At 37.5% G+C, this 25,328-nt stretch overlaps 1 protein-coding gene across 4 annotated transcripts in view; it reads right to left on the reverse strand.

The window, feature by feature from the left end:
• Window positions 1–25,328, reverse strand: part of LOC117416457 (pre-B-cell leukemia transcription factor 1-like) — a 70,852-nt gene that overhangs the window by 8,941 nt on the left and 36,583 nt on the right. For 2 of the 4 annotated variants that reach the window (XM_034027528.3, XM_034027530.3), the window contains exons 3-7: window positions 5,651–5,895; window positions 4,844–4,909; window positions 4,322–4,512; window positions 2,910–3,045; window positions 1,207–1,366 (exon numbers count right to left, since the gene is read on the reverse strand). In XM_034027528.3, the coding sequence (XP_033883419.1) occupies window positions 1,207–1,366; window positions 2,910–3,045; window positions 4,322–4,512; window positions 4,844–4,909; window positions 5,651–5,895 (798 nt within the window). The remainder of the gene's footprint in view (window positions 1–1,206; window positions 1,367–2,909; window positions 3,046–4,321; window positions 4,513–4,843; window positions 4,910–5,650; window positions 5,896–25,328) is intronic. The other 2 variants (XM_034027529.3, XM_034027531.3) reach the window with 1 other exon arrangement.

Consider the following 25,328-nt stretch of genomic DNA (forward strand, 5'->3'; position numbering starts at 1 on the left):
TGTTTGTACACCCCTGAAGACTTTTATGAGGCTTTATTATATTATAATATATTCTGGTCCCTGAATACCCTTGTAAACAGCTGGAAGTCATGTGTTGCTAACCTTGCACCTTCAGTTGCATGACATTTCCAATTCTACAACTCCAACAGAAGAATAAATTGAGGCTACAGCCTGTACCAATAAAGTTAGAGCTATCAGTACCATGATGAAGCAGATCACTGTAACCTCCATTCACCATCTGTAAATTAAATGTAGACAGGCAGAGAAAAGAACATGTTCCTCTATATATCCCCAGATTCTCTCAATAGCTTGTAAAAAAGAATGTTGTTGCCATGTTTCATCCCCATTGGATAAGCAGTTCACTGGATAGATGTAAAACAGTACACAGGTAGAGACATACGTACAGTACAGCGGTTCACCTTTTTTTTTATTAATGGTTTAGTCCAAGTCAACTGAGTTCAAAAGTCATTTGGGCTGGTAAGGTCCAATGTAAGTACTGGCCTCAGCCCAAATCTAGTAGAAATGTGGAACTGAATGACTTTTTTGCCAACAGTGGCAAAGGATTGTGTTCTAAGTCTATGATGACAGAATTACCCTCACACACAGGGTTGAGAGTCAATGACGTTCACAATGATGTTGACTAAGCCAACCTAACACATTTTTAAATGTAGATAATTAATGGTTAGAAAACTTCTCAGGAAAATTAGTGAGTAAGTAGTATACAAGATTGAATAAGCAGGAGAGAAAGCTCAAGAGACGTGATATGAGGAATGGGGCCCAGGTCAGCAATAGTACCTAGTCTGACTAATTGTTGCTTCAAATACTAAATGTAGACTTCATCCAATTGAAAAATGATCCAACGTGTATATTTGATGTCTTAAAGCAAAACTGAGCAAACGTACGTCGTAGTAGAAGTGCCACAAAAAGGATGACAAAAAAACCACATTGTGTAAAAACAAATGGTATTTTGTTTCTGAAAGATCACTTCACCATTCACGGGTGCACGGTCTGCACGGACTGCACGGTCCTGGAGGTTTGCTGCATCAAGACGTATTGGCACTGGACCTACCGTTTACCCAACAGCTCAGCACTGAGTGCATTACTTACTTTACTGCAATTCCATGTCGACTCGGTTGAAAAAATCAAAGCTTTCAAAGAGCAGCCATGGTCGGCGATAGAGATGGAAGTGTCCCTGTAAACACTCACCTGCAGAGTTTGGAGTGGATGGGGAATTGGCTTGGCTTCCATGTGCCGATGCATGGGAGGCGTTGACGGCAGTTTTGGCAGCATATATGTTGGCTTCCTCTTGGAATTTCCCAATATTTTTCTTGTATCGGATTCGTTTATTACCAAACCAGTTCGATACCTACAGAAAAAAAAGCATGTATATATTCAAATTACATTTTTTGTTATTTCAATATTTTTGATCGCATGTAAGGGTGAATAAATCACTCTGGGTAACCACCAGTAGTATTAGAGTTCAAGCTGTAGTTCAGTAACCTCAGTCTCCTTACTTGGCTATATTTATTTTGAAAAACAACGTAACTTAATTCAAGACCCCAAACAGTTTCTATATGTCTAACCAGTGCATGTGTGGAATTTCATTATTGAACAATGCTTGACAGATACATTTAGACAGTTAGAATTATTTTATACAAGTTAGCAGTTGATCCTATTTCCATAAAAAGCATTTTCAAATACATCACAGCTGAGCTTGTTTTTAAATCATTCGGAGGCCCAAAAACATAGCAATTGAAAGAATATGCTTTTTATATCTAGGGCCTTTTGGAGGCAGTTGTACTTCACAAATACAAGTTAAACTAGAAAATGAAGCAAGGCCCAGTCATAGCAGGCAGTAAACTCATTCAATGCTTTTTGATCTTCAGATTATTTGTGACATTTCTATTTTCTCTAACGCCAATAAGTTGTATACATATATGCCTTTAAATTGACAGATTTGCATAAGACAACTGAGCTAATATATATTATATGTATGTCTGTTTTTCCTTCAAAAAACAAAGTTGCACTGCAGAGATATACTCAATATTTTTTTTTTTAATCATAATGATACTTTTCAAATCAGGTTAAAAACATATTACAGTCTTCATCAAAACCTGATTCTTTTAAAACCGAATCACATTGAGAAAACCTTTTCTTTTGTTCAATAAAAATCCAATCTCCCCTGCACACATGAACCAGCTGTAGCTGTACTGCAGCTCAAAATTTAATATAAGCAACGCGCGATGCTGTGAAACTGAGTACCAGGCTGTATCACAATGAAGGGGGTCTGATGATGTCACAAAGCTCTAGACTGAAGCCACAGCAGTCTGAGAAAATCATCTCAACTCAGACTGACATGCAGCCTTGAATTACATTCTCAAGAATAACATCTACCGTTATTATTGAACTCCCTAATGATGCAAAAATAAATAAATAAATGGAACGGAAACGCTTCCTAAAATATATAAAGCTCTTCAGAACTCACTGGTTAAAAAAAAAAAAAAAAAAAAAAAATTTGAAGGGAGAGTGAGAAAACAAACAACGCTTGTAAAAAAACAAGTAATTGGTTTATAAAATAAAATAAATGTGTGGGTATATAAAACAAAGCACTCGATTCTGATAAAGAGCCACTGAATGTGCATCTTTAACACAACCTATATTGAGAAACATTTTCCATTTTTAACCACCAGCAAGTCCTGGTTCCATACAGTACCTCCATAATTCTAAATGCAGGCAGTGAAGGGGACAACAGATAAAACACTCAATTATTACTTCTGAAGGTAACACTACAAGAAACCTAAGTCAAGGCAACTGAGTTTAAGGCAACCAGTAAGTTTCAATGTCTACGGGACATTTTGTTTGCCTAGCTGACTGTCCTGGGTGTGAGCAGCCCAGTGTTTGCAGCTTACCTGTGAAACGGTGATGGCACACTTCTTTGCCAGCTCTTCTTTGGCTTCCTCACTGGGGTAGGGGTTGCTGAGGTGCGAGTAGAAATACTCATTCAGGATCTCTGTTGCCTGCTTGTTGAAGTTCCGTCTCTTCCGCCTGCACAGAGGGACCATGACAGCAGAAACTAGACTGTTACCCGAGGCACACAACACTGACAAAGTTCTGACGGCATAAGGATGTGCAGCTAGACTGAAAACAATAAATGTAAGAAACTAAAAGGTGTTAACCTGCAACGCCACCTGCGTTACCAATACAAGGGAAAGGCGCACACTGCATAAATACTTTTTTACTTTAGATTTACATAACTATGCAATCACACTAATAACTAGGTAACTACCAATGTTTAAAGTCAAAGTTTCAAGTCAAAGAGGTAGGAGAAGAAGATATGTTCATACCCCAGCTAAAAGGTTATCAAACTTTAGACTGAACTGATAAAAGTGAGTCCATATAGTCCCCTTTATAAATAATTCCTGGCAGTCTAACTCTCATAAACCATCTTTAAACAGTCCCCAATGCTTTCAATACAGAGAATAGAGAGGTTTCTGGATGCCAGTACTGCGCAATAGTGCACGCCTTCAAAATGGAAATGCTCACAGCATGGAGTGTCACTGCAATATTAATTGGAGTGCCTAAGAGCCTTTGTGTCGGATAAAACAAATTGTTCATAAACATTCTGAAAATCACGATGAAATGAAAGCAAGCCCATAACATATCGGATTCGTTAGACAACATATCTAACCAATATGTTCAGCTTATCAAGCACCAGCTGTTGGCTTTAAAAATTTACCAGTTGCATGTTCGTTAAACACAGAGAACAACAAAACATGCAATTTTAAAATCTCTTAATATTTTACCAGCATAAAGATGCAGGCAATAAATACTGTAGCCCAATCCAATGCAACAAGCTTGCGTCAGGGTGAAAGATCACAGGTGCATGGGATCCTGTTATACAGCACTAGTTTTCTGAGATGAATAAAACAAGTATAACAATGTGAAATTAAGAGACACCTATATGCACCTAAGGACACCTAAGTGCCTACTAGTGACCACTTAAAGTGGACAGAAGGGCCACATAGCCAAGAGTGCAACACTTTAGATTTAAAATAATTATAAATCAGTCTACAATGCACAAGAAATACTTATGGCAAAAGATGTATCTGAAATCTGGCCTTTTGACTGTCAGCGTGGCTTCATGAGTTATAATTTCATACACATATACATATAATAATTACCAGTCATGTTTTAAAAGTAGTGGGTGTTGAAAGACAGGTTTGATATAATTATCTGTTAAGGCGGCTGGGACGACATGGATATTTCCAGAGCTATGTAGGTGGGAAATGTGCTGAAGCTCTCATTCTTTTACTGTACTTGCCTTGCATCAAGGAATCGTGAGCGCAGGATCATGACAGCCTCACATGTGCTCTGCTTCAGTTGCATCTGAATGGAGCTGAACTTGCGATGAATAATGCCGACCATTCGCTCAATCTCTTTTGGGGAGATGGGTCGAGTCCTGCTCTGCTCTCGCAGGAGGTTCATCACATGGGTAGTAAACTCATTGCATGCCTAGACAGACAGAGGATTGATAAATATAAAATATATATATGTTTCAATAATGTTATCCTGGTTAATTTAATGTTTTTATAAAAGATGCTACAGTATTTATTGACATGACATGTAGTACAATGAACATAATACTTATTTTTTCTATCCTTTAGTGTTTGTATCAAGGTTTGTTAATATCAGATTCAGGGTTGCCAACCACTGTAAAAGTTTTGATTTATTTGTACTGACAGAGATGGTCATTCTGTCAATGAAAAAGCAAATCATTTACTAACATCATCAAAAACACATGAAATAACTGCAGTATATAAAAAAAGTGTACTAAGGATTGTACCTGCATTCCGTAGCCAGCATTTCCTGTGAAATTCTGATTGCCACTCCTTCCGCCCTTGGATACCATCTTAAATATATAAATTGTGAACATGTGATGGCTTTACGTTCAGTTGAGTTTGAATTTATCTGTATTTATTTTATTAATTTGATGTCTGTCAGTAAATTTATTGACGGGTGGCAACCCTGGATCCGATCAACATTGTTTTGATCAGTCAGATTATATAAATTCGTACCTAACTGTTGACAGGAAAATCAGAACTTGTATCCGAGGTCAAAGTTTAAAACACTTTAGAATTGTCAAAAGTTACTTATTTCCCATTGAATTCATGCTGAATACATCTGAAATAAACTATTTTAATTACACCCACTCATATTAATCCACTAAATCAACATTTGAAGGCCAGAATAACTACAACAACAACAACAACAACAACAACAACAACAACAACAACAACAACAACAACAACATAGAGTCATAGAGTCAACAGCTACAGCCAGGTAAGATGCAGGCAAGGCAATATGAGCTTCCCCATAGAGCTCTACCAACTCACCAACAGCAGACCCTACTATGCAGTCCTGTGTTGAGTTATGTTGCAGGTTTATTAAACGGGCAACTATGAAAGGTGCTGAAGTTCAAAGCACCAAACAATACAAATATGAGGGCCTTCCCATCTAAATTACAAGATCTACATCAAGCGTCAGTAAGGCGGAAATCCTGCCAAGAAAACATGTATTCTTTTTTTTTTTTTTTTCAAATGCAAAAGACAAGTGTACAGAGCTATTACACATATGGGCATAGGGATGTTACCTGTTCGTATTTCTCCAGCTCAGTGTGGTAGATCTGCCGGATCTGTGTCAGTTTGGCTCTGTAGTCTGAATGCTCGGCAGAGTTGTCCGATCCAGCTCCACCGGAGGCTGCAGCCGCCGCGGCCGCTGCTGCTGATCCGCCCCCTTTCTCAGGACCAGAGACGCCTTCCGCCAGCAGCATGTTGTCCAGACGCATGAGCTGGGCGTCTGGGGGCTCCTCCTCCTGGGCCCCTCGGATACTCAGCACTGTAAAGACAGCAAGAAGACAACACTGTTATACACAAATGCAGGGTAACTTCAAGCTGGACAACAAATGAAAAACTATGCCTCCCCATGCGCACACACACACACACACACACACACACACACACACACACACACACACACAGCAATTATTTGAGTGCGCTGGTAGAGAGGACTAGCATTGGCTATAGTTTACACTCTCAGGATTCAGTTCATTTGGCTGTTTCAAGGGTCCGAACATAAAGAATAATCTTTTGCATATCAGCTCCCGAAGACGTGGAACTGTTTTCATCATAGTATGAAGATGGAATTTGATTATCTATCCTTCCCTTGTTTTAAAGATCGTATTTGTGAATTGCTTAGACCTCATGCCAATGCTTCTCCTTCAGTCCAGATTAGCAATTAGATGTATGTCTTATTTATTCTAATTGTTTTCCAGGACCATCTTGAAACAAGGCATTGGTCTTAATGGGTAAATCTCCTGCTTAAATAAATAAGTACATACATAAATGCATAAATCCTTATAAAACACGCTGGGGTGACACTGATCACAATAATTCATAGATTGTATTACATGTTCCCAATATACAAAACAAAGCTGTACAGCATCCATATGCAAGCCTTCTAGGCAGCTGGTCAAATGAGTATACACAATTTGCACTCATTTGGTCAAAACCATGACATTTAGTTGTTTGGTTAAATGTCTGGCTTGACAGAATGACTGAATGTAGCATTTATACAGCTTTATACCCAAACACAAAGGGCATTTCAAATAGTCACCCAGCCATAACACCAGGCTGCACTAGCAGATACTAAGTGGGTTCATACTGTATACACAGCATTACTGCAGATTTAACCAATTCTTTGTCTAAAATGTGAACAGTGTAATTACATCCACTTTCATAGTCTCTGAACCCCTACTGCAAAGATGAGTCATCAAGTTCAGAACACTAGCCCTGTGTTGCAGCAACTAACAAGAACACTTCCATTTCAGGACATAGAAATACAGGGCAGCAGTGAGGATTTCTATGCTTAATTGTTATGATACAAGGTGACATCTGAAAAACTAGCAGACTCCTAGATACCCATACAATACTATTCCTACACCCCACCGAGAGTGCTATGTGAGCCAGGTCTGTCAAACCCAGAATCAGTTGGCAAGGTAAACATACATAAATGTATATATACTGTAGGCAACAGTACTTCTGTATGCAGGACATTTAGTTACTAATATAACTAGAAAGGATGACAGAGAAGGGATGCTAGTATCTCAAAATTAGGAGCACTGTCCGTAATATACACTGTATTACTGATAAGCAGTTTGCAATCCAAGAGGAAAAGCACCTCTTTAATTGCTCAGAATGGGCAAACCTGTTACTTGCAGAGTCTGTCTGGACTGACCAAAAGAGAAGCATCTGTCTAGTCTCCTTTTTTAATAGTGATGATTTACTTTATGAAGTAAGGAGATACCTGTATATATTATTACTGTTTTAAAACTAAGAAATTATAACCAGCAATAGGCAAGGGATATGAAAACCATAGTAACCGTGTATGTATTCAATTTGTAAATCAGTAGCACAGTTTTAAAATACAATTACATTTGACACTAAAAACAATACGAATGTACAAGCTATATTTTGAAGCTTGAAAATGATTGTATTACTCTTCTAAAAAGGTGCCTTTGTACTTGGTTTCAAATAGGGCCCATAGAATTCTAGATATTTTGTTTTATATGAATTATGAATATAAAATACTGTAATTGTATTAAAAAAGGATTTGAAAAATTTGATTTTGCTTAGTTTTTTTCAAAATTGCCACTGCGTGCTTAAAACTGCGTCTGCTAAGCTGCAGCTGTAAAAATCTGCTTCAAACAACGGGACAGTCCCATTATCAAATACATTTTCATAAACATTTTATTCACATAATGGTTTCACACCAAATGTAAATGCTTTGTAATTATACAGCCTTTTGTGGCAACCTACACAAATGCTGTTGCTGCAGAAGATATGGTCTGTGCTGCTCTGACAAAGTACCCTTTCCTTTATTCCCACTAGAGGTCTCTCTGAGTTTTATTGAAGAAAAAGGTTTACTTCATTTCTGAATATTAAAATAGGGTGTATATGTATATTATATATTTAAATAACAATACTATTAACATATCTAACTAATTAAAAATGCAACACTAGGACCTAGCAGGAGTTATACTTTTTATTACTAAGAATTTCTCCATAATGTATACAGTATATAAAGGTCTGGTGGTCATATCTTATGTTTATTCCTAACAGAATATGAGACTAAAGAAAAGACGTTTCTGCACTAAGGATGTTCAGACAGGTCAGCTAAAGATTAATTTTAGAAATTTAAATTTCATAGTCCTTTTCTCTGTATACAATTTCATTTTGAGCAAGAAGCTATCCCAGAAAGAACTTAAACATATAGCATTTTAGGGACTGAATTAATTTACTGCATGGATGTCTGTGGAACTGTTGAAAGGTAAATTACCTAGAAATGCTACCTTTACACACTGCAGAAAGGCTGCAAGGAAAATACAGCTACATCAAGTCGAACCTCTATGTACTGTAAAACTGTGCGACTTCATGTGCGTTGTCATTATTGGGATTAGTTTGAGGTTAAATCTGAGTTATAAAAATCCATGCTATCATGCAAAATCCTTTCCAAAAATAATTTATGGGTGTCCTACACTCAGGGTTAACTGTCACCTGGATTTTAATACACCTGAATGACAGAGGCATCTTGAATAATCAACCACGAGTGTTCAGTCCCTGTGTTCATCCCGGTTTCTCTCTTTCAATATATATTTTATAACACGTGATATTAAGGTTAATAGTGAAAAGGATGTCTGCAGTTTTGCCAAGCGGCAAAGAGAAAGCATAATGTAATCGTTCCCCAACGGTTCTACAATGTCTCAAGATTCTCCATGCCTACAAGAGGGTTAAGAAATTGGGCACATTCTTTTAACTATGAGGAGGTAGAGCTGGGAGTGGTCAGGTATTACTGTAGGGATCCAGGGATGCACAAACCACCATGTTTCAGAACTATGTGTCCTTCATCGACTTGACAAGGTTACTTAGAAAACAAAATAAAATCATTATCGCTACACTACCTATGGCAAAGAAAACTAGACAGGTGTCACCGTTCTACGCCTAGAACATCGCCATGCAAGGAATGGTCCCTGTAATCTATGCAAACCTTCTTTTATCTGTACAAAACTTGGTAGGTGCAGGAGGCTTTGAGGATTAATGCCCTTTTATGCTTGTTGCTTGGCTACTGCAGATCCAAAAAAAAAAAAAAAAAAAAGGATTGAAGGTTAGGGAAATGATTAAAAGGTTATAACTCCTGTAAAATATCACAGATTTACTTTTTCAAAACAAAAACTTCAAAGCTTAAAAAATAAGTTTTTTCCAAAATATTTTTATATGCGCAGTGTATGTTGACACTTTATACAGCAGAAACAATTACAAGGTGGTCGTGGCTCCCATTTGCCCCATAAAACCATTCCACAAGCACTTGCATTTTTGCTATACGGTAGAACACAATAGCACAGCGTCTAAACTTATGCTCCCAACTACAGTCTTCTTTCTTTTACACTCTTGTATGTATGGATGAGTAAATCTGTTGTCTTATTGGCGTAGACTTTATTAATGTACAGGAAGTGTCTGTGTACTAACAGAAAAATGCCCCTTAAACTTTCTGCCAGGTCATTACCAAAGGTATCAAACTTCGGCCACAGGCCATGTTGACAAAGTAGGGGTTTATTTTCACATCGGTCAGGTCAGCAAGCATGCAGGGGTTTCTAAGGGCATTGCTGACTTGTAACCTTTTCACAAACATTGTCCTTTCTTCTTTTAAAACTAAATAAATATCACATCCACATCTTGAATAAAGTTGGTGTTCCTTCTTCTTTACATGAGGAATTAGGGTCTGAATTGACCCACTGACTCCAAAGTTAACCCTGGTCAGTGAGGCATTTCCCACAACCCTAATCTCTGTGTAAACAAAACACACCAGATCTTTATCAATGCATCTGCTGCAACTACAATCCAACTATGAACCAGGTTTGAAGAAAAAAATAAAACACAAACCATTTTTTTTTTTTTTTTTGTACTGTGGATTGTAGACCCATGTAACAAACAGCGTAGACTATATAAAGAATTGATGTATTTTATAGTAAAACCTGTTTAAGGATCATCTGTTAAAAGTTCAGTTACCTTCAATACATATCAAAGCCACTTATTTTCTTTACAAATAAGCACACAAATTCTCATAATATAAATGCACAACAAACCAGATACATATACATTAATTTGCAAGATTTTAAAGCATATTCTTAGGTATAAAACATGTAGGACTCAAATATAAATTAAATCCACATAAAACACCTGTATTAGTGCATGTTAGTGGTTTACAGTTTGAACACAAAACAGGAATTCTGTCCAAGCAATGATTAAATTAACTCCAGCCAGACTTATCTTTCACATTCAGAAATGTTCATTTTACTTGGCTTGTATCCCAATACCATGTTTTTAATGCCAGATAATCTGCCAGGCCACTAACACTGCTGGTCACAAACCAGAATTCATTTGTAAGAAAGGCCTTCATAAAAAAAAACTCAGTCTTTGGCAGGGGGCGGGGAACAAAGCACTGGTATCATCTGACAAAGACTGTTTTCATCGTCAAAGGAGCTGTTTACCTCAAATTATTTAACCACCAAAGTGTTAATGTCTTTTTTTTCTAAAATGAACAAAAAATACTTCACAGTTTATTTAATACTTCAGGTCTATGATACTTTAGGAGTCACTGTCAGGTATAATATGAACTGTGCACATGCAAGACAATGCAATATGGCCTACAATGGCGCCATCAGCATCTTTTTCTCTCATCTCTGTTGTGTTTGATTTTCTGCAAGCGTTGAACAAAGGGGGGCTGCTGTCCGTAGGAAATGGATTACCACGGTACGACAGAAATGATTGGCAAAGCCCACTATTTTGTGATGTGACCCTGTGGCGGAGTGTCCCGCCCCTATATATATATTTATTATTATTTGTATTTTTGTTTGCGGCGCAGATCAAAGCGCCGCGTATTTGTTATTGTTTGTATAATTAAAAACCTTGTGAGGATGCGTGACTGATCAGCTACTAGCTGACAGTCACGCATCCTTACTAAACTCATGCAGAGTTTATAAGAACTTGCAGCTGTCCTTGCTCGGAGGAGAGTGTAGAGACGTGAGAGCGGAGAGAGGGAGGAGAGAGAAAACAAAACAAAACCAAAACAAAACAACTGCTAAAACTTTATTTGTTTGGCCAATGCACCTTTTTATTTGTTGTGTTTTGTGTTGTTTGTTTAAACCTTTTGTTTTTGAGTTATTGAATAAATATGCTGAGCGCCGTAGCGCTGCAGCTTCACCCATTCCATCCATTGTTTCTGGTACTTCCTGGTCCGTGACGTCACCACACACGCCACTCAACAGCTGCTCGGTCACAGACCCTTAGACATTTTAACCTTTGAACCAGCAAGAACTGTACAACAAAAATGTTACAGGATGTACCCTATGAACAGAGTACATCCCGGTACCCTATGAACAGGGTACATCCCGGTACCTTATGAACAGGGTACATCCTGGTACCTTATGAACAGGGTACATCCTGTCAAACCAGCTGATTAAATTTAAATTTGTAGAACGCAAATGCTGATTTCTCTGCAGATGTCTGCAAACAAAGTTAGAAACACGAAAACGGATTATATTAAATAAATACAATCCATGACAGCCCTTCAGTTTCCATCATTTTGCTTCACTGCTGCTTATAATTAAAACATCCATTAATATTCCAAGTGGCTTTAATTTATTTTTCTTTAGCAGCTAGCTAATTGATTTATCCTGATGCTGAAGCTGTTTGGGTCTTTTGAGTTTTTCTGAATGCTGTTCCACTTAACTACTATACAAATGTAGAACTCCCTCACTACCCCACACGTCAAAAGCTTCTTTAATTCTGTGAATATAACGCTGTGCGGAAATATCTGAGTCTCTAATGGACATGTTTTCCCATTAGGAACAATTTCAAAGATGACTTGTTGTTAGACAACCCTTAATCCTACTCCCCAAGCACTGATGTGCGATTCCCATTTGGAATTCGATTAGAGGCAACCTTTTATCCTGGCACTTTGATTCAGAGGGGGTTGGATACATACTGCACTGTTGCTGGGTTGTGTTTACTCAATTGAACCCTGTCTTGCCATTATCATAACTGGGAGCTTGCATGGGAATAATATACTGTAATAATTTGAGCATGAGACTCATTGATTGCTCTACGGGCTCATGTGTTGACTCGCATTCTCCTGTTTCTATAGGGGACAATGGCTCTTCACTGCATTGCATCTTACAAGAGCCAAAGCTGGAAAGGTCACAATAGGTCCACAAGGACTAGTTACTGAAACTTCCCTCTTTTTCTTCATCATACTCAGCCCAAGAGACATTAGGGTTTTTTTTTTATATAAAGACTGGGCATTATTTTTTCCCTTATGGCACCTGGCCTTTGTAAACAAAATCAATATTTAATAATATCTGCTATTGGACATCAGAGTTTGCAGGGCATGTTTGACATATTGAAATCACATTTATTACCGCAGTAGGATTTTTTGAAGTGATTTTTATTTTTTTTAAACTAAGCATTACATCTGAATGCAACTGCTTTATTACACTACACATTCATGACACCCAGGTTTACAATTTCCATACATAGTCCCTCGATGTTAAAGTATTTATTACACCACAATAAACCTTGAAAACAGATTATTTCTTCAATTTAACCCTTCGTCTCTGGTGCTTTAATTTCACAGACAAAAGGCAAATTTCAGTTCACTCTATTCATGTATAATTGAACCTTGTCCAGAAGTATGAAGTGAGCACCATCTGCAGCTCCCAGTGCATTAGCAGCCGGCAGAATGAAATATTTAAATTACTGTAGGCCGACCCGCATTTTAATGACTAATTGACAAAATTGGGGAATTCTGCTGTATTTATGTGCAAGGCAAGGCAGCTTCATTCTATAACGTACAGCAAACAAGTCCATTATTTTTTTTAATGAATCCATAACCCGATTTAGTGAAAAATGCTTTCCATTAAGAGACAATGAAGAGAAAAAAATAAATAAAAAAGTACACAAGACAAACTAGCCACCCCTTTTCTCCTGCTAAGCGGTTAAATTAAACCATGTTTAATTAATAATGTTGGAGTATTCTGTTACAATTAGGAAGATGTATGGTCAAACAAGCAAGTTGTGATGTTTCTGACAGAAATGATCAAAGTTCTTCCATCTCAGACTGGCAGATCCTTGGCTCTTGGAACAGCTCCATTTCATGTCAATACAGTAACATGATCCACTGACAACTAAAGAAGCCACAGCGACAATCAAGCAAACACTGTCGTGTACTGGCCTTCACATGTCAGCCAGAGAATATGGAAATTGGAAATGAAAACAGCCTGGCTCATCATCATCATATTAATAATAATAATAATAATAATAATAATAATAATAATAATAATGGAGGTGGTAGTTGGTTTTTTTTTGTGTTTTTTATTTTTTTATTTTTCAAAATAAAAACAGGCCTAGTCCTTAGCACACATAATTTACCACAGTCACACTTAAATTGAGAATGGTAGATCCTTCATGTTCTCAGATATTTGGGTGGTTACAATACCAATGGTATCCATCAAACAATTAATAGTGGCTTTTTTTCCACAAAATGCATACTTTAGGACAAAATTGTAAATGTGTTTTAAATGGATCAATTCAATACCATAAAAACTGAATCAATATGACACTTACATCAAGGGTAATTTACTGCTACAATAAAAACCAGCAGAAGTAGCAGTATGGTAGGTAGTAAAATCTCTCTCTCTCTCTCTCTCTCTCTCTCTCTCTCTCTCTCTCTCTCTCTCTCTCTCTCTCTCTCTCTCTCTCTCTCTCTCTCTCTCTCTCTCTCTCTCTCTCTCTCTCTCTCTCTCTCTCTCTCTCTCTCTCTCTCTCTCTCTCTCTCTCTCTCTCTCTCTCTCATTAACCCCTTGCGGTTGGCAATGGTTTACTGTTGTTGTCGAATTTATAGTGACATTTTAGTACTATTTGTTTATGTTGGTGATTCACTGGGAGCACTTCATTGTGGCTTCAGCAGTTAATAAAACACAGGCACAGCACCCTCACAAGACATCAGCCTGTGCTACGGTGGGCCTGTCAGCTACCAGGGACCAGAAACAAGGGGACAGCTACACGCTAATTTAACATCAGCATCATTCATTATACGAATGCAATGTACTGGAATGGATGGGCACCCAAAACAGACATCAAACTGTTAAAATCATATTTTTCGGTTGGACTGCACACATTTATGCCAAATCTACTTTTGTCTTTTAACCGGAACACGGTATAGCATTGCATTGTAACACACTTGCAGTACAGTACATACCGTTCAAGCTTATGTCTCACGGATTTAATTAGTGCGTGTACAGCATAATTCAAAAAGCCTTCTAAATGTTATCATATCATTTGACATTTGGAAATTGCACTGAATTGAAGTGTTCAGTTTAATAACCTTTTTTTAAAGTTATTAGTGGTTCATACCATCACAAAATTAAGTTAAGTAATTTGCTTTGAAGAAAATAGTATGCATATCCAAAATGTCTTCATTTACATACACAGATAGATAGATAGATAGATAGATAGATAGATAGATAGATAGATAGATAGATAGATCTTTTATAAACCAGTATGTATAGTAAAGGTTTAAAGATTTATAAAGAGAACTGTGAATCAGAATGTAAAATAGATATGCAAACAGTCTGAATCTGTGAAATCTTAATGCACAAAGGTTAAGCATGCGCCGCTTTGATGAACAGACTGCTCACAACTCTTCAAAGTAGATTTTATTCTGGTGGATGTTTTATTCAGTGAGTGCTGGCAAGCAATACAACTGTATTAGAAAGGCTTTCAAACAAGATTCATTTTGCATCCTATCATTAAATGCATGTGCAGTGACCCCCACAATGTGATAACTGTCACAGGATCCGGGCCTGACAATGCTTTTATGTGTACTAAGAACAAGAATTTAGCACATTGAATGAAATGCTGTGGTTGAACACAGTACAGTACAGCCTCAGTACAACGTAAGTCTTTAGTCCCCCTACCTACTGTATGCCCTGTCAGAGTACGATTTTAATTCATGCAGATTTTGAATGCAGGTGGAAATAATGGGTTGAATTTCATTTTTTACGTGGCAACAGAACTTACTGTACATTAAAAAAAAAAAAGCAAAAAAAAAAGTATTTAAAAATCTCAGCTAGCTAAACACATACATTTAATATATTCCTCAATTTAAGTGTCATCATTGTAAAATAATAATAATAATAATTGCAATTATTAAAAAAAGAAAAAAAAAAGAAAAATGGCAATCAACTTATAAACAAAAGCAATTGTATGTAAGCTGCAGTCAGCAAATATGCTACCCTCTGCCTAACTTACAGACTGTTACTCTGAGTAATAAATAAAGCAGAAAGAACAACAAAACAGGGAGAGTGAAAACAAGAATGGAATAAGAAAGTAAAGGTGTCAATTAAAAAAATGAACCCTGGCACATTCTGGATCTGACAGCTTGCGATAGTGGACATGACAGCCATCACATTAGCCAGCCTTGGTGGCTTCTTGTTTTTCGTGGTCCCAGAGCTCTGAACCAGTAGTTCCGAGGCGAACGGACAGACACACACTTGATTTGGTGTTTGAACACCTCCCCTGCAGCTATTTCTAATAATGGTAATTATAACCATTGAAAGTTTAAGCAGGCCAAACCAGGCCTAGGGGCTGGCTGTAATGAAGCAGTCAGCGGTACAGGAACGCCATTATTTACCCTGCATTTAAAAAGAAAGGGGGTCATTAAAAGAATGGTGTTCTTTATTTTAAATAGGCAACATATTAGGCCTTAGGATAGTGAAGTTATTTTTTTGTCCTAAAAATATGATGCATCATCCTGATCTAATCAGACTAATACTGTGCATGTGCATTTCCGTATAACACAGTTTGCATATCCCAAGGCTTCATATGAAATATTTGAGGCCATTTTTTATATAGTCCAAGAGAAAAATACCTGGATTTGCAAGATCACAAGAAGAAATGTATGTGTATGTGTAACAAACCCTTCTTATAACGAACACCCGTTTTAAACGATCCCAACAGGAAGAACCAATTTTTTCAATGCAAATTATCCCTATTAGAACGATCACGTACAGGATCGACCCGGATACAACGATCTCATTACTGACTGACACCGAACTTTCTCCAGTGTCAAGTGTGTTATTCTCTCAGTGAAAACAAAGACCATGGTTGACTAATTCAAAGATAACGCTAATTCAAAGATGACCTATTGCAGTACGAATCATGCATGACGAATGCAATCGTTGCCTGTCCGTCATCTTCACACAAACTGAAACCAGGCAACGGGCATGAGGAGCAATCTACGCTGGACAGTTTTTTAAAGAGAAAGGACATTCTTTCCTTTTTCATTTCTTTACTGTTTTCTTTTAAACATACCTGTAGCAGGGCGATTGCCCGGCACAAGGGAAATTAGTGTTGGTGTAATTTATACGTGGAAACAGGTTTGTTTTGTGTACTTTTTGGAGTTGTTATGTTTAATCAAATGATTACAGACGGGCGCTCGATTGAGACTTGCTGCCTTCCTGCCTGCCTGTCTTCTGTATGTGTCCTCTGTGCGATACCATCATTGGTAGCATCACATGACCCGTTTGTTTACTTTCTGGTTTGTGCTTAATAAATCCTGCGTGCCTGTGCCGGCGTTTCTCTCCGTCTTGCAATGAGGTTACCCACACGTGTCACGAGTACCTTGTCACAATACCGTTTAAATGTTAATCAATATGAAGTAATCTTCATAAAAGTACTATATATTGATGTTCAATTCAAATTTACCATTTTGTAATTGTTCTGATACATAAAAATGCCAAACCCTGTTACAGTGAACACCCTAATATAACAAAAATTTCTCCAGGTCCCAGGGGGGTTTGTTATAGTGAAGTTAGCATGCATGTATGTACACATACATAAATACATACATACATACATACATACATACATACATATATCTAAAATACAAAATTACATTTAAAATATGCAAATATATTTTTATATTTTATATATAGCCTAGAGATATAAAATGTAGTTTGCATTTTTACTGTGTATGCGTGTGTTCTTGTAGATTTATATGTCAATACATTCTGAATACAAATTAACCTCTATCATCATTCATTTTATACAGGAATATTACACATAAACACACACTTTTCATAACTTGGGGAGACTATAATTTAAATAGCACACCAGATCCCAGATGAGGATGAAACCTCCTGGGGGGAAATCTTGATGGGTCTGTCACATCATTAGTTCTACCCCACCTCATCTCACTGCCCTTATTAAAACCATTCATTCAGTAGACCAAATGAATATGTCACACTCTTTATTATTATTATTATTATTTGTTTATTTAGCAGACGCCTTTATCCAAGGCGACTTACAGAGACTAGGGTGTGTGAACTATGCATCAGTTGCAGAGTCACTTACAATTATGTCTCACCCGAAAGACGGAGCTCAAGGAGGTTAAATGACTTGCTCAGGGTCACACAATGAATCAGTGGTTGAGGTGGGATTTGAACCGGGGACCTTCTGGTTACAAGCCCCTTTCTTTAACCACTGGACCACACAGCCTCCTATGCCTTTTCATTCTACTCTTAATAATTGGTCATTCGGTCATGTGTTTTAGATTTCTCCCTATAAAATAATTTAATGTGTTTTGGGGTTTGTTTGTTTGTTTTTTCACACATGAAATGTTGCTGCTTGAGACACAAAGCTGTCTACCTGTTCTGCTCAGGTAGTGTGTTTAATTGGAGGGACCACTAGCATATATGTTGGTGTAATTATTGTTGTTTTTTTTTTCCTTTTTTTTCTGTCACCACTAGTACCCTCCTGTTAATGATGTATCGCACGTCAGTGGGCGGTTTCCTCGCAAAAATCATGAGGTATAAATGAAAGATTATCCCTTTTAGGGAATGTGACATTGATCCAAGTCCTAATTAAATTATGCATGTTTTTTGCCAAGTCAATTTTGGAACTCTAACATCACTGGCACAAAGTATCTTCTTGTGATTTATCCCATGTTTCTGGGGAGCATTTACCAAGAAAAGGGTAATTTTTATGATTTCAACACTGGTCTTAAGGGGTAACCATCTCTTGTTTATTTAATATTTCTGTCCTGGGATTGCTTGCTTTTTCTATATGTTCAGCTATTGTCTGGTTTCATTCCCATCTCTTTAATTGCCTCTTTATTCGATGAGCTACACTGTGTATTCTTCAACTGTCACAGATTCACAGTTAATTTTTTATGTTTAAAACCACATTAAAAGAGTAATAAAAAATAAGAGGCATGCTGCCTCTGATCTGATGTGGTGATTAAATTTCACTGCTTCTGCACTGCTTTAACTTCACACCTTTATTTCTTAGCATTCGATTGTTGATTTTCCCCCTGAGCTTGGCCCATAAATGAAAATATGTTTTTGTTTGCTTTTTGTTTCAAATGTTATTTCAAATAAAGGTTTTCTAGATTTCAAATGGAAATATCAGCTACAGTGCTGTGGCGCTGGTGTTTCTGATGAGAAATAATAAAAACAATTAAAAAAAAAAAAAAATGCTGCAGAGCAGTAATTGCATCACAATTTTAAGGTGATGCTCAATGGGAGCAAGGGAGCTGCCCCATCACATCTACATGAGGTAACAACAAAAGGCCAGGGCCTCTCATACCCATCGAGGCAAATAAAAAGACCTGCCATCGACTCACAGGCCAGCGTGTTTGTGTTCGCTTGTGTGGCAGCTTTCATAAGGCTTCGCTCTTTGACTGCCGATGAGTTTATGTGAAAGTAATTAACAGTAATTAATCCTTAATTACTGTAATTAGCCAAGTCGCAGTAAATTAAAGCACATCTGGAGCAGATGAGGGTTTTCGAAAGGAGGCAGGCAGCAGTGACTATCAGAGAGACACTGAATTCACCTGACAGCATTTATTTAAGTCTACCTGTTGCACCAGGTCTCATTTGCATAATCTGCATATATATATATTTTTTTAACCTCAACCTGCCCTCAACTGAAAACATCAGCACTGGAAATCACTATGTCCAGTCCACAAACAGTACCGCCAAAAGTTACATGACCAAAAGTCACGTGACCCTTTTGTGTATGCAATAAATGTCCAGACATATATTGGAATTGGCTTTTTATACAGCGTTACTGTTTCAACTTTGACAAGTAAGCCGGAAATAAGTGTTTTGACTAATTGAATTCCTCTAACGATACAGGCAGGGATGATCAATTATCTTTGACCCAGAGACATGTGGATGGATTAGTGTTCCTTTATAGAAATCTCACATGACCTTAAAAACGTGGAACAGCCAAAGGAAAGTGCACATCTTGGCTAGATTAATGTGTTTATCAAATGCTGAACCATAAACGCGCGTTTGTGTGCCTGCGTGTGTGTGTGTGTGTGTGTGTGTGTACGTATAATTACATTTTTTCAAATTCTTCCCTGGGTAATTCAACAGTTTTTCAAAAACCCTTGCTTGAAGGCTTTCTCGAAAAAACTACACAGAGCAATTCATTTAACTGTACACAGAGCAATTCATTTTGGTATTGCTCCTCTTTGAGAATCATCAATACAGGGGTCCTACAGGTATGCTCACAATTAAAAATTAAGCATCACTTCATCTAGTCTACATTACAAGTATGCTAGCAACATGGCTCCCCTGTGTTACATACTTAATTAAGGACAGACCGAACAGATTCCTCCATATATCTCCAGATTCTGGTCCTCAACAACTGGCTATGCATCCCAGTAATCCCTATACAGTATCAAATAATGAAAACACATTTTGCATCTACTGTGTTTTTACTTAAGCACCTCAGTCAAGCTGGTATTTACAAGCACAGCAAATAAAACATTTTGAGAGGGCGTTTTGCAGGTTTCGTTTTCTTAAAAGTAAGGGAGACAAAGTGGTGGGTCTGAATAAATTAAATAATGGAAGCAATAAAAAAAAAGATCACTCACTGTCAGATCCATGTAAAGGTACAGTAGCTACTTCATGATGCTTACTTTAATTTCAAAGGCTTTGCACAAAAAACTCAAAGTCACAAAGTGCCTGCAATGCCCATTGCTTTGCTACATTGATGCAAGCTATTGTGGAAAGAAATGGTGGACACAATGTATACCTAAACAGGCATGCTACTGTATGCCAGGAACTCAAAAGTACAAGCCATACCATATTTTACTACTGTTGCTTCTTGTATGCTCTTTCCCCATCATATCCGCGAACCAGCTGGTGTTTGTAGCACCTTGTATATAACATACAGGGATAGTTCTAAGTCCTCTTTGTTTTGGTAGGTGTATAAGAAGTTTTTGAACTGGTTTATAATGAAGCTTTCTACGTTTTTACTTTGATAAATAATGTAATACTGTGTGCTCCAGTGAATAGAAAGAGCACCTGCCATTCCCAACCATTACAGTTGAGTTCAAAGTCCACCCACTAATAAACTAAAATTATTCATAAAACAGCCTTCTGCTAAAGTCCCTCCCTATTCTACATCTCTGGATTAATTACACACTTTAATGAGATACATTATTAATGTGACTCTTACTTGGCAGTTTAAGAAAATTCAGTGGAGCAGTCAATGGAGAGCAATGGTTTTCTAGTCATCATTACAACATCACAAGCTTCCTGTGGGGCTGATATTCCAAAGAGATAGAAATAATGGGATTTTGCATTTTACATAATACTTGTACAGCAAGCCTTTGTGATTATAATATATTTAAAATAAAGCAAAGCACTCAGCATGACAATTATTTTTTCATGAAATTATGACATCTTAATTGTAAACCAAAGGGAACTGGAAACAAAATCATCACACGCAGATATTAAAGAAAAGCTGGCAAGCTGGATGCTAGTTTAAAAGCACAAATACATGCTGTAAAAAAAAAAAATCAGAGACTATAAAAAGGCAGGTATACGCGAAGTTGAACTCTCATCCTTTTAAGCTACACAAGACAAACACAGCAGGCGAGTATTCTGCAGTTCTGTGATGTATAGACCCTGCTTAACCGATTTCCATCCTTAGAACTGTTTGGGATATCATTCAATACAATAATCCTATTAGAGAGGACCAGGACTGAGGCCCAGAAGGTGAAGGGAGAGCGGGACATTCTCCAAAGAAAATGGTTGTTATGAAGTTGAGAAAGGCCCAGGGACTAAAATAAAAATGAGCGTGCAAGTGCCTTACACCGACCGACTGTTGCATTAGGAGTTAATGCTCCAGCGAGAAAAAGTGGCAGCAGAAAATCACAGAGCAGAGCAGAACAAATACATAGCTGCTGACAACCAATCAGGACAGCAGCTTGGGAGAACGCTTCAACTTACCCTGCAGGGGAAGCTTGGGAGGAGCTTAGGAAACATAGTGGCGAGTGAGAACTTACGACTGTTACTGCCAGGCAAGACGCAGACTAAAGCGCCTATATCACTTCATGACAGAAAGCATGTACTACTCCAGCTAGGGCCTTGGGGGTCACCACTTCTAAAATTATGTGTTCATACATTTAAGTGAAGGCACAACAGAATGAATGCTTTCTTATTTGACTACATAAAAACTGCCAAGCTAAATGACATAATTTGACACAACATCTTCATGAAGGCCTCACAATGATAACCTTTTAAACACCTTAAAACACCCTCCAAACGACCGGAACATGCAAAGTTTGTATGAAGGATTGCTTTATATGTGTTCTTATAGTGCATAGACAGCCTTAATGAGTGATACAGCGTCAATTTCTAAACACAACTGATATTTCTGTACACAGACAGAACAATAGATCTTTATCTTATTCATGGCATTGCTTTAAAGCGATGATTACTGAAAACAAACTGCAGGTGCTCTACTGCATCTTGGGTAAGTTTGAGCTATAACCACTATTGTCGACAGAGTTCCCACAGGAGCATCCATTTGTGTTTCTGTGTATACTGAAAGCTGCCAATGCTAACTGTGTTTTTGGCATAGTTGAAAAACAAAGCAAATGTGATTTTGTTGTTTTAACTGATGCTACCTCAGTCCAATAGCAGCCACTATGGTGGCTCTAAACGTTTAAAACTAAAAGGGCAGTCCTAGGTAGTCATTATGCAATGTACAGTATGTTAGTATCTTCAACTGGTGTACATACTGTGTTAAGCCTAATGGCACACTATTTGCATTTTAAGTGTAGGTCAGACAAAACAACTTTGACATTTCAACATGGAAATATTCATGGATTACCATTTATCTGTATGAATTATGACATTAAATTGGTCATGTTTTTTGCCTGCGCAAACATGCATAAACAAACAGTTTTTCTGCGTTACAACTATAATGCTATAAAATTGGCAAGATGGAGGAAGGAGCAGTTTAATTCTTAGTTTCATGCTTTGTTTATACCTTTAAAATAATTTCATTCCTCTCTGAAAACAAAACCTTTGCTTTTGCACTTTGAAATAGTGTCCTTTGTCATGATAATCATATACTGTATAACTAACAGTGGGCCCTGGTTTGCTTTAGGGGAGATTATATCTACCGCTAGCTAGACAATTGGAATAGATCCCAATATCATAGTGAATGGATAACAAAACAAAGCATTAATATTAATGTTGGAGAATAAAAATAGGTTTGGGGGCAAGGTCCTTTCTGAATAGATTTACTCAGCTTTTCATTATTATACAGCTGCCAAAAAGCAATAACCTCCCCCCCACCCCCACCCCACCAGGTTCATTACAAGCCTCAGGTTTCCTTGTTTAATAATGCTGTTGTCCAGTCAGTTCGTGCCTTTAATTGCATCCCACACTGACATGCTACCAAAGGTTTCATTCTATCTGTTGAAAGAACACCGCTCTTCTTAAACAAGAAACACTAAATAAAAGCAAAACTCCAGCACCTGTGCTCAATACCTCCAAGAGCTAAATAACCAAGTCACTTTCTGTCCTTTTTTTCATTTTTACATTTTAAGCATAAAAGCTGCATAAAAATGCATGATGCATATTTGTTTGTTAGTGGTGATGCACCTGCCAGTAGTATGGGGATGCAGCAAGCCCCATTCCCTGGTGCTCTGAATAACTCCCAGCTGTTGGAGGTATTTTTAGCTTCTGTTTTTATTTTAACACCTGCCTGGACTGGAGTGTTTTCACGATAAAGTTTGGACATTTTCCACTGGAATATTCTAGTGAATAAAAACATGTGTTACTGGCTCACCAACCCACTTCCAGCTGCCTGTCTTCCTTACCTTTTTTTTTACAATACCCATATTTTACCAACGTGACCATTTGAATAATACACAAACTGAAAGCTCATTAGTCTGTCTAAAAATGCAGCAAAGGAGAAAGCAGGTTTTACTTCACATCAGCCTTTTGAGAGTCTTTTTCAAACCCATTTTTTTGTACTTCTGTCAGTTTATCATGTGAAATCTGAAATAACCACAACACCTGGCCAATTTGTGATGGACTCTCAGGTGAAGAATGCTCTTTGTTGTCCTTCAATGTAAACCACAAAGTAGACTCTTACAGCTGGCTCCAAGTTTGTCTTTATTTTGCTTGGAGAGGACTAACACTGTTCTGGAAGCAGTCAGATTTAAGGTATGATTATTTGAATACATTATTCAAATGATTTACTTATTTCTTTAAAACTGCTGTTGCTGTACAACAACAAGATCATATCATTCTAATATTTTTTTAAATGACTAATTTCTAGTAAATTTGATTGGACTATTTACCTGTTTAATAATGAATGTTGTAAATAACAGTGGTTTTCTGCATCAAAATTATGAAGCAAGAATTAAAAAATGTTACTCTCTCTGCACTGAAGGAGATGGTTTGTTTCTTCTGGAGATCTGGATTATAATTTCTGTCTGGCCTACTTGTTCAGCACCTCTTGAGACTCCAACTTCATGTTTTTTCTCAGGAAGCCCTAGTGCCAGAACTCGCAGTCAGTGTGTAACTTTAATTTATTGAGCTTCCTTGTGAAGAAAGTTGAGTGGTTGACAGTTTTCCTGACACTCGTACAATCTCTGTGGTGAAGCATCAATGTGGCTTGTTTAATGACTTGTTGTGGACAGGTGTCAAGGTGGCTGCTGCACACTAGTCTGCCCTGTCCTGAGGCAAATATAACCAAATCAGCTGCTAACGAAAGCTGCAAGCACATATAGAACTACTTTCTTACTTGTAGAAAAATAGCTTGCTCACACTCTACAGACAACTTCCTGTAACATTCAGAGTTGCATCTTGAAACGAGTTGAAATCCACAGGCCCACACAGGGGCATACAGTAGAATGAACTGTTGGCTAATTATAAAATCACACACAAGAAATCAAACTATGCACGTGTCATACATCATATCCTGTGTGCAGATGCTGTGCATAAAACATACGGCCGAATTCCAAAGATCTAAAGCACTTTGTTTTTGCAATTTATGGTACAAGTTAATGTGTCATGTCTTATTATAAGAGACGCCATTTCACACAGTTTCCCATCGTGGGTTTCTGTACAAACTGCACTTGACATATTGTATTCTTATACAATAATAGTCACCTTATACATAATGTGTTAACTTGAAAAAATGTAGTAACTAACTATATTGTGTAAATATTATTCAGTCCCTCGATTTATGTTTGAAGGGAAGTATTGCAGGAGAGAAACGTTTTTTAAAAATCAGACAATACTAAACCGATGGTTGTGAAATCTGAAAGCACTGGGCCATAGTCAAAGACTGGGGATTTATTTAGTCTGGGAAAGTTCATAAATCCCTTCTGCATATTTTCAGCCGCCACCACCAGACCATCATTTTAGGGAAAAGTACATTCTGTTCTGCCTCTTTTTTGTTTTTTCTATCAACTGTTTTACTGTAAACGCCTGAATATAATAATGATTTTGAAATTGATTTCTTCCGAGTTCCCCGATATTAGCTTAAAAAAAATATATAAAAACGTCTAAAAATAAAGTAACGGCAAGTGTGTACCTCCAGATTGGGTTTTGTGTTGCTGATCTACTCATTTTGGCCTATCTTCCCTTGCGATAAAGCCGCTAACAGGCCGTTATCAGCGAGTCACTGAAAATGTGCTCCTGCCAGATTAGACCTCGGTCTCTGCCAAGGTTATAAACAGCCTTTATCGGTTTCCCAAACAGAATAATCCAGACAGTATCAGCACAGAAACATATGGGCCACACAGAGAAGATAGCCTCTGATGGACACTTCATTTTAATTGCATTGAGTACCAGCAGAGCATTGCTAAGAAAAAATAAAAATAAACACAAAAGA

This window comes from Acipenser ruthenus, chromosome 12 (genome assembly GCF_902713425.1).
Source record: "Acipenser ruthenus chromosome 12, fAciRut3.2 maternal haplotype, whole genome shotgun sequence".
NCBI classification, from domain to species: Eukaryota; Metazoa; Chordata; class Actinopteri; order Acipenseriformes; family Acipenseridae; genus Acipenser; species Acipenser ruthenus.